Here is a 14,431-nt window from a genome sequence, read left to right as displayed (position 1 = left end):
GTATATCATAGGCTACTTCAGCATACTAAGTATAATTAAATATAATTTAAACTTGCTGATCTTTTATATAGTATGTAATTACTTAGTATAATATCTTTTTTTTTTTCAATATGGATTGCAACCGTCATGTTTTTGGCATGAGAAACATTCCCATGCAGACTACAAATTGACACTGAAAAAAAGCTTCAGATCCAGCTGCAAAGTACTGCACTAATGTAGTAAATTAGTATTACATGCTTCGTTTGTATTACAATGCACAACCAAGGCCACTAAATGACCCGACTATAGTAATTGGGACCACAGGCATTAACATTACATGGTGTTTCTGGGGGCCTTGCCACCAGTAGATTTACGAGCGGTTTTTTTTTGGTTCTTGCCATCCTACTTCACCCAGAGACTGTCGGCCACCACTTTATGACTGAAAATGCTGCAGACGGTGTGGGACAATATGAATTGTAAAACACGAGCACCATGACCTGATCGCGTAAGGCCTTTCGAAGCTTTCATTGGTCTATTTGCATCCTCTTGCCTTTTTATTATTGGGCCGTTTCACCAACTTGTTCTGACCAACCCAGAGCCGAAGATTGATTTTGAGTAACCTAAGATTTGGCCGAGGTCTCAGACTGTTTCTCCGCCAAAAAATCAATTCCTTGACCTTCATTGGGACAACTCTGATCCTGTTGAAAAACACCAATGACAGACTCTAAATGCAACCAGAGATTCAAAACTACACTGAAATCTGTCTTATACCAGCACTGTGGAAGCAATTGAACACTAACGAATCAGAAACACTAGCGACGTCATTTGTCATTTTTTAACATTAACATTATCATGCCCTGAAATGGGGGGACTGTTTATAAAAAGTGCTGTTGCTGTAATTTCTAAAAGGCAAAATCAAAATGTATAAAAATGTCCTTAAAAGACGAGAATGTGCACTTCCTCCACATGTGAGTTGTTTTATTACAGATGTAATGTGGAGTACAGAGACAAATCAAGAAAAATATGTCCCAAATATTTATAGCACTATTACTAGTAGAGGGGTGGGAGGGAGGTGGAAGAGTAATTAAATTGAGTGAAATCTTATCTACCTTAAATGTGTAAAACCCCAGATAGCCAAATACTTTTAGTCTGTACTGTATGTAAAATAGGTTGTGAGAAATATGGCAAAGAAGAAGGAGTTAGCCTTAGATGTGCAGGGCCAAGTAAATATTCTGGCAAAAAGTGAGAAATTGCAAAGAAGCTTAAGATCTCCAGGTGCAGTGTTCAGTACATACTCAGAAAGTTCCAGCTGATGGGCTGTAATGTTAACAGAAGATGGACAGGAAAATAAGAGGCAGAAGACACCTTCTAGCAGAAGACACCTTGCTGTCTAGCAAGCAAAACCATCGTAAAACTACGCCACAACTTCATGAAGAACACAATGCAACTATAGAGTCCCCTGACTACAGTGAAACATTAAGTATGACCTGCTGATCTAAAAGGATGTGAATCTGTTTGGGGGGGGGGGGGGGGGGGGAGAAAAAAAAAACCTTGCTATGTGCTGCTAACAAGAAGAAAATACTCTGGGCCAAGCACCATCAACACTGAACCAAAAAGAGAAAAGGCAGATGCACATCCTTTTAGTCCCGCAGATCATGGATGCCATGATCAGGGGAGCTGGTTTCTGTCTAGCTGTGGTTTTACAAGAAAACCACAAGATATGTTCACTGCCTCTTGATCTCTGGTCTTCTCCTGTTAACATTACTTTTCATTAGCTGGACCCTTCTGGGTGTGTAGGCTGCTTAACAATGCAGCTGGAAATCTTAAGCTTCTTTGCAATTTCTTGCACTTTTCACAATATGTTTATTTGGCCACGCACGCATCTAAGTCTAATGCCTTCTTTGCCATATTTCTTGCAGCTTTAGCGCCTATTTTACTTACAGTACAAACCAATGGTATTAGGTAAGCTACCTGTGGTTTGGAAAAAAAAAACTTAAGGTAGATAAGGGTTCGCTGAATTTAATTACTCCTTCATCTCCCTCCCACCTTGGGCACCCCCCATTTGCTAAATGATTTGATATACTTCCAATGATTTGTCTGATTGTAATTAAAGCCATAAGGAGGCCATTTTGAGGAATGTCATATCTAAGATTATTTTTAAGCAAAAAAAAATATTGTGTTGGTATAAATTGGAAAAAAAAATGTTTATACTTTGGTTTGTTATTCAATAAATGTGCATATAGGAACTGGATTTTTCTCTACCTAAAGTTTTATATAGCACATTCAATGATTCGAATGATATTGCATCCAATCTAAAGGGAGAATGTGAGTGCCCCATGTATGTAGTGTGTAAACTGATTGAAAAGTAATATTTTAAGAGTTTTCACCACAAGTATTTAATGCTGAAGTTGTTTGGAATTTTTTTTTCAGTACTTCATATTGGTCGGCAAATTAATAACACATTAAACAACAGTTTGCGAACAACACCCCTTAGCTGAGATATAATCGAAACATAGGCTACTACAGCCTGTCGTAAATCATTGTTGAATAAAGATTAATTAAATTATCTGTTCTTGCATAAAGAGAAACATGTCCTATTGGTGCCTATGACATTTCCATCATTGCTACCAGGAGAAAGACACCTTTACAACAGAAATAGAAGCGCAATCCGTAATTGATACCCCTTCACTATGACTTGATTTGAATGAACTATCTGACTCCACCCCCGACACACACGTCCGGACAAGAATTACGTAATCACCATTTCAATTCTAACGATCGACCGTTGAAAAAAAAATTAAACCTGTTCTAAATTCTAATAAATGTTTATTTTAGAAACAGAATCCGTTGGTAGTGCTGTACTGTTATTATGTATTTGTTTAATAATAAATAAATATATGACTTATTTATTATGTATTAATAAATATATAATGATGGGGGGGGGGGGTGTTATTAATAAATAAATACATAATAAGGGGGGTCGGGTCCATCCATTCATCCATTATCTATACCCGCGTTTTCCTGGTCGGGATCGCGGAAGGTGCTGGAGTGATAAGAAGTCAAATTTTGAAGTAATACTGTTGTAAACACTGTTATTATGTAGTTCATTAGTTGTACGTCTTTACTATATCTGGTGAGAGCTGACTACCTTGAATCGCGCAGCCCCCGACAAGCCTGTTAATAGCAAGTAAACAACGTCTAGCAAATAAGTGGTAGCCTAACTCCACTAGCATGCCATCTGTCAATCTTGGAGTTGAAAAAGCCTTAATCACGATTGTTCATAGTAAATATGCATAGTAAGAAACTTTCATCCAGTCAGATGAACAGGAACAAATAATCTCACACTGTAAGCGATTCGTTTGACAGTAAAATGAATTTTTCTGCGCCTTAATGTATTAATAGTTGGGCGGCTCTTAAAAGAGCCTTTGTTGTTCGTGGCAAGAAATTCAACCGAGAAATCATTTCTTCCTGCGGGCTGTCTTGGCTTTTTTGGGTCTGGCGGACTTTCCTTTTCTGGGACTCCTGGTCGCCTTCCTGGGACTCCTCTTCGCCTTCCTGGGCGTAGTTTTCTTGGTTTTCTTCGGACTCGGGCTGCCTGCTGCACGCGTCTTCGAGGGGGATTGTGAAGATCCAGCATTTAGGATAAAACAGACTGCGCCTGGTCCCTTCGACTGAAGCAGGGTTCCGTTACTCACAAGGCTCTTCACCGCTTGTTTCACGCGGGAGACGTTGTGTGCCACGTCATAACCTCCAGCAGTAAGAGCCTTCTGCAGGGCAGCCATGGACACGCCGCTCTTCTCCTTGGAGCCCGATACGGCTTCCACGATCAACGCTGCAACGTTGGTGGTGCTGCAACACGTTTTCATGGGCCTAGCAGCGGCTTTCTTTCGAGCCATGTTCGCTTGATTCTTTGCAATAAATCAATTAACCGATCAGTTTTGAATAAGCCTTACTGTACGCTGGGGGTGTCATTTAAACGTGACATGAGGACCGTTTAGTTTCAATTGACCACGCGCGCGACTGTGTGATTATTACATCCTGGCTGTTTGTGTTTTCTTTTATATAGCATTTGCAGAATAATCCCATGTAAAACTATGTTCATCTTTCAAAAGGTGACACGTTGACATAATCCCTTTGCACTGAAATTAAAGCAATGCGTTAAGCAAAGATCCTTGCAGCGTTTTCGGGTAGTTCACCCAAAAACTAATCTCTGTCTGTGGATCGATCTTTATGCTTTGCTCAAACAGTAGTATTTCTAACAGAAAATTGGTTTAACGTTGTATTCACTTTAACATTACTTGCTAGTCTTTAACACAAGGCCCTAATTCTGTGAAAATATGTTGTAAGTATGAAAATCTTTTAAATTAATTTTGAAATGTGTCATCATTGGTACTTAAAAAGCACACAAGACGGAGTCTGACTAGAATGGAGTCAGATGATGAAAATATATTTTAAATAACCTAATCGCGCAACAGAGATAAATGGAACTATTTCAGAAGAGGTTCTTACGATAAACGTTACCAACCAATCGCAGAATAGGCTATAAAAAGTTGATGCATTCAGTCTAAAGATTACTCAAGTCAATGAGGCAGTGTGATGACGTAGGCGAAACTATTGTTCGAAAGGGGAAATAGAACATACAATAAAATATAACGAGGTGTGGGGGATTTACTGGAAAATAGAGGCTTATATATCGCTAGCTCACACTGTACCCGATTATGGGAAGCTACGATTATAGCTACGAAACTAGTGATTGCAATGCTCATTATGGTTTTTAGACCCATTTGTAATTTAAAATTTTTTTAAGGGGGCTAGAAATTACTGATTGGCTTTACCTACCATCATAACCAAGTTGTCTAAACTTGCATTCACGTTATACGAGTTCAAAATGTCACAGCATTTACTTAATGAATTTAATTCTATTTCACACAAATGCCCACATCTCATACGTCACTCAATATACACGGCTTCCCCCATTTTAAACTATTCAATGGTTTAAGCTTTTAGGCCCATGGGTGGCTCTCAAAAGAGCCTTTGGTGTGGTGTAGTTTAGTTCTTATTTTACTTTGAATTAGTGTACTTGGTGACAGCCTTAGTGCCCTCAGACACAGCATGCTTTGCCAACTCTCCGGGCAACAAAAGGCGCACAGCGGTCTGGATTTCCCTAGAAGAGATGGTAGTCCGCTTGTTGTAATGGGTCAACCGGGACGCCTCTCCAGCAATTCGCCCGAAGATGTCGTTGACGAAACTGTTCATGATTTTCATTGCCTTAGCGGAGATGCCAGTATCTGGGTGGACCTGCTTCAGCACTTTGTACACATAAATCGCATAGCTCTCTTTTCTGGACCTTCGACGCTTAACTCCACTTCTTTTCGTTCTCTTCAGACCTTTTTTAGAAGGCGATTTCCTCGGCGACCTCACTTGTCCTGCCATGACACACTTCACAACTATCTATCAAATTGCTGTTCATCAGTTACAGGACCTTCAATATATATGAATGATATGCAAATAAACGTCGAATTATTTAATTGGTTTTCATTGGAAGTTGCGAACAAGCCTCATAAAACTGATATCTTATTGGTTTACATCATATGGCGCCTAAAGCCGGACAAACATAGAGCTGAAGAGGCCTAGTTTTTAACGAAAAACTATCATCGTCATTTACCGCTGAATCTTTCCATCTTCGAAAAAATGAATTATGAATAATGTAACCCCTGTTCTGAGTTATGTCCTTGGCTTGGGCCAAATGAAATGAAAGTGCTGATTGTGCTTATCTTTTGCGAAATGTCGTAGGCTATTTCATTGCGCTAAATGCAGGCTATATGATATTGAAAGCAGAGTAAGTTTTACTTATTTTACTAAATTTTACTTTTCGGTCAGTTCTTGTGGCATTTTCCAAGAAGTCGATCTCTATAGGCCTGATGTTTGGTATTATTAGCACCGCAGTGCATGAACCTAGCAAATATCTTAATGAACTGCGTGCCAGCAGTTGACGCCGACAATGATCGCCGAAACTAAAGATCGCAATGTTTAGCTTATGATTCCCAAGCTATTGTTGACACGCAAGAAAACGGGGTGAATCTCGTCCTTTTCAAAGTCATTTTCCTCCCTTAAGCCTACTTTCACTCTCCTCCCCCACTCCTGGTTTTCAATGCTATTCAGACACCAGACAACAATTAACATTTATTTTGGAAAATGTGAGAGCTACATTCAGCGCACTCAAACATCGAGTTCCGCCATTTTAGAGACCGTGATCGCTCTGCCATGTCCCGCCATTCTAAAAAAATTACTGAACCTCGTTGCTAAGTGGTTTGAAACAATGGGATTTCCCACGCAGAAAATTTAAAAGATTGTACGTTCTCATGAGCAAACAATTTCACAACCTCTTTCCCCAAACGACGTGTTTCGCATATCAGTTCGTAGTTTTTTAACGATATCTGGTATCGAAAACGAGTTTTTTTTTTTTTTTAATTTTTATAATTGTTGTTATTATTTTTAACAATCAACTCATATTCAAAAAACATCAACGGAGAACGTGGTTGTGTAATTGTTTCCTCATAAGAAGATCCGATTTTTTAGTTTACCTCTATGGAAAATCCCATTGTTTCTAAGCACTTCCTGGGCCCAGTCACGTTTTGTTGTTGCTGTGGGTCTTTAGCCTAACAGCATTGTACCCTGAATCACAGGGTATATTGCTGACACAATACAATACACATTCGACACAATTATACCATATTATAAATCATGTAGCCCTAGCAGCACAGAACCAAATTATATACAGTTTGTTCTCCTTTCACCAAAGTAATCCAGTAATTGACCCATTTCAACCACTGTAGGTCCCTATTGCCCTAATCCACGCCTTCACTCACTACATGTGTACAAACCTAAACAAATTGAATATTGATTTCCTGGCAACCAAGATCAGTGGAAAGCAGATACCATTTCCAATTGGAGCTTTTATTGACAGAATGTTGTTTACTTCAAACGTACTAAAACTGCTGCAGAGTGAAGAAGACAACTTGATCTGGCTTTGATCTACCCAGAATGATGCACTGTCAGTCTAAACTCCAAACAGTGCTTGGCTTGTTTCCACTTGAGGGCGCCACAGGCAAACGTGTAAAAACTGCAAACTCACATTTATGTTTTATATGGGCCAGTCTACACACACCGCATTACCACTAAACAGTAGACAATTAACCTCAGCTACAATACAGAGCCTGAAGTTTTAAAAGGGGACCAGCTAATTGCCTGAAAATCCATGATTAATGGTAAAAAGGTGTTATGGAGGCCACCATTCATATGCTTTATAATGTGTACCCACTACACCTCACAGTGGGCCTGGGTTTCCATAAAATCATGATTTATAACCACACGGTGAACTGAACTGTTGGCTACACCTATTTTAAAATGCACATTGTTTATGGAAAGCCCGAATCCTAAGGGTGTAAATGAAGGCTCCAGAAGTCTTTTCATAAACCACAAGGATATGTGCATGTGTGTTTTAAAATAGTGGCCTACAGTTGAGTTCACTGTGTGGTTATAAATCATGATAATATGGAGATTCTAGACACACTGTGGGGTGTAGTGGGTACCAATTTAAGAATATTAATGGTGGATTTCATAAAACCTTTTTAAAAAAATTTTTTAACCATTTTAATCAGTGGATTGTTTGACAATGTAATCACCAACAGTCATGTGGCTTAAGCAGTGGCGCTACCAGGAAATCTGAGCCACTTGAAAAAAATCTCTCATTGGCTCCCACCACCTATTCAAATTCAAATCCTATTGAACTACCCTTCAGCATTTTGGTGTGCATGAAAGATCAATCTCAAAGAACACAATTGCTAATCTGGAACTTGTGCACTGTTTGCCAACATAACCAAATCATTTACAAATGTGGGATATATAGGCTGGTGTGACAACTTTTCTCTTCAGATAGAAAAGGATTGCAAAAGTCAATCACAGCGATCACAACCTGAGATAACAAAGTTTAGCAACAGCAAAGTTAGCTGTTTACCACAACAGCTAACTTTGCATTATTATTGTTAGTATATATACTTAATGTAAAACATTAGTATTATTTTTGTTATAATAATAATAATAATAATACTAATAATAATAATAATAATAACACAAAAACAACACAAGGAAATATATATTAATATTTTGGATAAAAGTGAATATTAAAACTAGACCTCTATCAGACTGCTGTGAAGGGAAAATCCCCCACGCGCCTGTCGTAAACCTCAGCTCCACTGACGTTCACTGCGAGTGCACTTTACGGCAGCGAGGAACTGAAGGGAAAGAAACGGGGAACGTAGAGGCGAGCCATATGACAGTAATATAAATATTTGACATTTTTTATAGAGTTATTTCTACTGAATCTACAGGCTCGTTCAGATCTCCCTCTCCACAGCGATCACATATTCTTTCGTATTTTTCGTCCTTTTTTTCCCCCTGAATGAGGTGGGATGGCTGAATTGCCGCCTGGGCCTAGTAGCGCATTGTCTGCGTCCCCGGCTGAAATTATTCCCTTCACCGGGGGTGGGTGCGCCGTACCCGGGGAAGGAGATAAAAGGGACTGCGGACGAGGAAATACAGTGATCCCCGTGACAGGACTAGTAAGTGGTGGGAAGGGGGCAAACAAAACTACCCAGAACCATTTGTTCTCACACTCGTCAGGTTCCTTCTTCAATACACAACCGCAACAGCAGCAATTCAACGGCGTTCCCAGTTCCGCTGAAGACGGCCTTCAACTCAGCAACCTCAGTCACCTCCACCACCCATCTCATAGACAACCCGACAACCAGAGAGGAGGACCCGGAGAGCACTGTGATGGTAGAGGCGAGGCCGAGGAACGCGCACCACAGAACAATAACCTAAGCGACAAAAACCGTAGCGACTCCAGACAGGAACATAACCAGTGTTCAAAAAATAACTGTTCACATTCTAACAACAACTGTATAAACAGTATGTTGACCTTGTCTAGAACTGAAGCGAACTGCGGTCGGCTAGTTAACGAGGTTGATGGCACGGGCTACCACGCCAGGACTGAGCCCCGGCCTTCCCTTGGTGATCCACCGGACGGGGATAGCCTCGGAATGCCGGTGTCTGGAGGGGCACCTGATACTTCACATGCACCGGTGGTGGAAATGGAGAGGCTAGATCTGAATTCCTTCCCTGACAGAGGAGAGGGGGAAGACGACGACATCCAGTACGCACGATATGAATCCGAGTTGCAGATGCCGGACATTATGAGACTGATTACCAAGGATTTGTCGGAGCCCTATTCCATTTACACCTATCGGTACTTTATCCACAACTGGCCCCAGCTGTGCTTTTTGGTATGTACACAACGTTGTCAGGGGTTATGTGGGGTTTGCCTGACATGAACTGACACGCCTTAGAAATTATAAGTAACTTTTGTAAATTCGAGTCTACATTTATGTGCGGACGAAACATTCGGTAAAGTAAACTTATATCGATAGGTATGATATGCCAAGTGCTGTCCACAGCATGTTTTATGTATTTCCATGACCTGTGTGTTTGTAAACGTAGGCTATTGCAACCAGTAAGTACACTAGGTGTGCATGTCAAAGGCTGGTTTGCTAAGGGGCTGATGGTAGATAGCTCCGGTACTTGTCAAACAGGTGAAAATATTTGGGTTTGGACTCACCCCCAGTGTGCTTGCTGAAATATTATGTAATGTTCCGCTTTTTGAATGCGTCTTAAGTTATCACACTCTCGCATAGTTTAGCAGAACAGCCTAACTCTTCGTAATCTTCTCCAGTGACCGTTGACTGTCTCTATGCTGTATGTGGTGTTCTCAGGCTCTAACACTTTCTCTGTAAAGTGTATTGCAATTGAAGTGACAACTTGAGATAAGATTTTGCAAAATATCCTTGAAATCGGATTTATTTTATCGGATATTGGGCAACATTAGTATTATTATTATTATTATTATTATACAATGTTTCCAGATAAAATTGGCACTGTGGCAGTCTGGGTGATGAATTTTGAAGTGACAACTGGTTTCTCCCAGTGTACAGTGGGGGTGCTGTGTATGTTATTTTCTTTCATTTTTCAGCAAATGACAGAATGGGTTGGGAAGAGTATCGGGTCCAATCATGTGTGGCTGTGTACAAGAAGCACTGCATATCCCCAACACCCTAATCATCTCTTACTTAAACTACCTGCCACCAGGCTTCAATCAGAGCACACTCATGTTGCATAGGAAGCAATACTCTTACAAAGACTGTGTATTGAATTTCAGCTGTTAAACTACTTAGTTAATGACCATCTGTCCACCAGAGTGCCTACTGCCTGTTCACTTTAGAACAGTTCATTGCCCAGGCAAACCTGGCCCTTGAATTTGTGACCATAGAGCCTTGGTCCTCAAATGGCTTTAGTTTCACACAGCTTCGTAAAAGCCATGTTTAGCCTAGCGTTGTTTTCATGTGGCCAGGTTAGTGTCTCTCCTGTTTTGTTTATTTTAGTGCCATAAAGAAAGGTGATAACCCAGCTGGATGGAGTTGAGGAGGCCTGGATAAGCATCCAGATGCCTTGAATCGATGGCATTTTTCAAATGTGAGGGGAATCTGGGTATTTTGTGTGACTTGAAAATTTCTTTCATTCTCTTTCTTTTCTTGTGACATTTTTCTTTCATATTTAGCTGGGTATTTATTGATGAGCTTCAACTGAAGTGCCATTCTCATGGTTTTGTCACACCTGGGAATTTCCCCTGCAATATTCTACTTACTAGACAGGATTCCTGGCCTTTTTGCACAGTGTTATGCTGTATTAATTTTATGTTGCCTGAAACTGCAGCAGTGTTTCTTCATGTCCTGTAATTAGTAACTGACTCATCCCTCCTTTCCTCCCATTTTGCTCTTCGACACCCCCTGCAGGCCATGGTGCAGCAAGAGTGTGTTGGCGCCATTGTCTGTAAGCTGGACATGCACAAGAAGATGTTTCGGCGTGGATACATCGCCATGCTTGCAGTGGACTCCAAGTACCGCAGGAAAAGCATCGGTGAGTAGTCTCCATGCTATGTGCAGCCTGTTATAGCTAAGGATGTGAATGACGGAATAAAGTAGTAATAAAATCTAATAGTCTAATGGCTGTCACGATCAAAAGCCATTTTCCCACCTGCATTTCAATCAACCCTCAGCATCAGGTCAGTGGAACCTTCTCTGATTGCATGTTATCATAACAATATGATAGCAATTATCATTTATCAATCACATTGATGAGTAGATTGCCACTCAATGATGATTGACAGGCAGAAATGCTCGGTTCATATGCATTATTCAGTGTGGCTGTTTGAACTACAGACAGACATGTGACAGTTGCGCTTAGTATTGTGCTATATGGGTCCCCCCCATCAGTGGACAGTAGCCTACACAAAGAATAAGTGGGAGGCTATTAATAATAATAAAATGATTTGCAGCAGACATTGGCTAATAAACAATGAAACTGATTAAAACAGGGGTCAGTTTTTTAAACTGTATCTTCTGTCATTGTTTGTCAATGCTTGTTGTAAACTTGTCCACATGAACAGATGCATCCAAGTTGGACAAGTATCATTTAGCTTTCTGCGCAGTATTTGGAAAAAGTTACTGACCTCTGTCCTAGAGATGTTGAAGAACCATTTTTATTCGATCATGGAATCGAGTCCGGGTGGAGTTTTGTCAAGTGTGCAGACTTGCTTGGGGTCAAAAAACCCTGAAAGCCTCTAGAAATATATTTTTGGAGTGCGTCAGTGTTAGTATTTTGTCAGTCTCTCCCCAACTGCTCTGAATGTTTTGGCACATTGGCTATTTATTATTTTGGCTGCGCTGGCCATCTGTTGGGCCAGTGTTCGGCTTTCTATTTTTTTTTGAGCTGTTCTGTCTTACTGTCAGTGTCATGTAGGCTATTCTGATTTCCCTACCTTTCTTTCTTCTCTCCCTACTATTTCAGTAAGGCTTTTACTATGTTCGTGATTAATATGAGCTGTGCCTCTAAAACGTTGTCACACAACAACTCCCTCAGCTGTGCCAGTGCAGCAGTATTTGGTCAGATGTCAGATGTAGGCCTGTTCCATCTGCAGTAAAAATTGAGGTGCTGTGAGTTGTATGACACAGCGGAATAGCACTGTCCCAATATCTAATATATTTTGCCTGGCTCAGATGTTTCAGTGGTAGATCTGAACCTTACTCTGCTATTGCATTCCTTAGAAACGCTGTGCTACATGCGTGCTTTCATGCTTGATCTTAGTAACGTTTTTAACCACTTCCACGGTTTAGACAACTCTGGGGAAATTCCCTCTTGCCCCGTGCCACCTTGTGGGCATTGCAGCTTAAATGAACTGCATTTGGCATTCGCTTTTGAGGGTTTCCTTTCATGCTTTCAACACGTAGGCCGAACTTTGTAGCATCCGAGACGAACGCAGTCACACTGTTGTAATCTCGAGGTCGTCTGTAGCCGAACGGTAATTTACAGCAGCAAGGACTGCTTTCATAGTAGATATAATTGGTTTTCCTGGTGAAAGCAATGTGAGGTCCGGAACAGAATCTTTGACCCATCTGTGACCTCAGACTGTGTCGGCTGACTCGACCAGTTCCATTTTGTTTTCCCTATGTGCGTTACATGCTTTAGTGGCCAGTGGCACGCATTTCTGCCTGGGCTGCTTTGCAGAGGGGATTGCCCTGCCGTCGCTTGCGTACTTATTGAGGAAATGCACATCATTTGGGATTATCCCGTTTTTCTAGTGGAATGTTTGTGTTCAGAAGTGCGTCAGTCAAATCCCTGTCGGCAGATACCTGTACAACAACACCAGAGATGGTGCTTTTATATTTTAAATGTTGTTCTGTTGTTATTTTCTGTGCATGTATGCATTCGCTAATAGCAAACTTTGTGTGTGTGTGTGCGTGTGCCCGGTGGATACTGATACTCTTGGACGCTCAGACTTTTTTTTGACGTTCTATTCATGATAACTTCACTTCCTCTTTCAATGTGTTAGAAAAAGAAATGGCATTTTTGAGGATTGCAATTCACAAGACATTTTATTAGCTAATGAGGTTGCCACAAGAATATTGATTGCAAGGAACGTTTAAATCCCTATGGGTCACATGCTTTAGAAAAATTGGCAACCCCACTTATTCTGTCCTAGTCATCACTAAACACTGCATACTTTGTGATTGAATTACTATGTCAGCATTTCAAGTAAAACATTTTTTTTAATGTAGGCATTATGGTAACAAATAAAATGACATAAAATTGACATAAAAAAATACTCCCCCCCAATTGCCTCTGACCTTAGCTGCACTCATGTGTTTCAGGCACCAATCTGGTGAAGAAAGCCATCTATGCCATGGTGGAAGGAGACTGCGATGAGGTAGGTCTTCCAGCTGGGCTGCAAACAAACAACTGTGTGGAATAGATTATTCTGCTGTATTTGTTCTCCAGTTTATACACATCTTTAAATACATAACAGTAAAAATATATACTGGCAGCAATACGGATTAAACTACGTCTCTTATAACTGTAAACTTTAAATTATTGTATTTTTCCTTACTTGTTACGCACCCTTGTCTGGAACATTTACACACTCATTGAGAAACAAAGAAATATATATTTAATTTCCATATTATTTTTTTTATACTGCTGGATGTTTACCAAATTTACTGAGGGAATTGGGTGGCATTTTCCCAATGTGGAACATACCTGTAAAATTTGGATATCAAGCCTGGTTCTCATATCACTACGCTGCTCTTGCAGTACCTGAAATGTTGTTGGTGTCTCCTGTTGATTTTCCTCGATTGCTGTGTCACAGGGCATGTTTTTTTATTGCGCTGTGCAAATTCACTGGATGGTTTCGCTTCTGTAGTGGCCAGAGTGAATAGGTCATCCCGCCAAAGATTCATGTACTTTTTTAAGACTGCCTGCAACGTGCTTAAATGCTCTGGATAAGAGCGTCTGCCAAATGCCTGTAATGTAATGTAATGTAAGAATCGCTACGGAGATCTGCCGCTCACCCATTTGGGTCTCTGTCCTTGCACAGGTGGTGCTGGAAACCGAGATCACCAACAAGCCGGCATTGAAACTCTACGAGAACCTGGGCTTCGTGAGGGACAAACGGCTCTTCCGATACTATTTGAACGGGGTGGACGCCCTGCGGCTCAAACTCTGGCTTCGCTAGCCCGCCTCCCCTCTTCCCATTCTAACTCCAGCCAGGAAACCGGTTTGAGGAACGGGCCTCTTCTGAACAATTAAGAAAAGGCAAGCCAACATGGAGGTGCGTTTTAAAAAAAGGATAGTTTGTGTTCGGAGAGAGGGAGGTTGAGTTAAGCGAACGGGGGGGGGGGGGGGGGGGGGGGGTCGGACACCCGAAGGTTCCAGGACATCGCCGCCATCTTGGACGTCCCGTCTCAGGAAGCAGGGCGTGGCGAGCGGCCCCTGGTTAAGGTCA

At 41.0% G+C, this 14,431-nt stretch overlaps 2 protein-coding genes across 2 annotated transcripts; one reads left to right on the top strand and one right to left on the bottom strand.

The window, feature by feature from the left end:
• Positions 1–2,989: 2,989 nt before the first annotated feature.
• Positions 2,990–3,876, bottom strand: LOC118230565 (histone H1.3-like). The gene has a single exon (XM_035423676.1). It carries the CDS (start codon positions 3,873–3,875, stop codon positions 3,438–3,440), a length of 438 nt encoding a protein of 145 aa, XP_035279567.1. The 5' UTR covers position 3,876; the 3' UTR covers positions 2,990–3,437.
• Positions 3,877–8,250: 4,374 nt separating this feature from the next.
• Positions 8,251–14,315, top strand: LOC118230320. Its single transcript, XM_035423203.1, has 4 exons — positions 8,251–9,323; positions 10,887–11,010; positions 13,302–13,357; positions 14,024–14,315. Exons 1-4 carry the CDS (start codon positions 8,451–8,453, stop codon positions 14,159–14,161), a joined length of 1,191 nt encoding a protein of 396 aa, XP_035279094.1. The 5' UTR covers positions 8,251–8,450; the 3' UTR covers positions 14,162–14,315.
• The last annotated feature ends 116 nt before the right edge of the window (positions 14,316–14,431 follow it).

The sequence above is a fragment of the Anguilla anguilla genome, chromosome 6 (assembly GCF_013347855.1).
Source record: "Anguilla anguilla isolate fAngAng1 chromosome 6, fAngAng1.pri, whole genome shotgun sequence".
Taxonomy (NCBI): domain Eukaryota; kingdom Metazoa; phylum Chordata; class Actinopteri; order Anguilliformes; family Anguillidae; genus Anguilla; species Anguilla anguilla.
The sequence above is the reverse complement of the archived record's forward strand: the minus strand, read 5'-3'. Positions and strand labels throughout refer to the sequence as shown.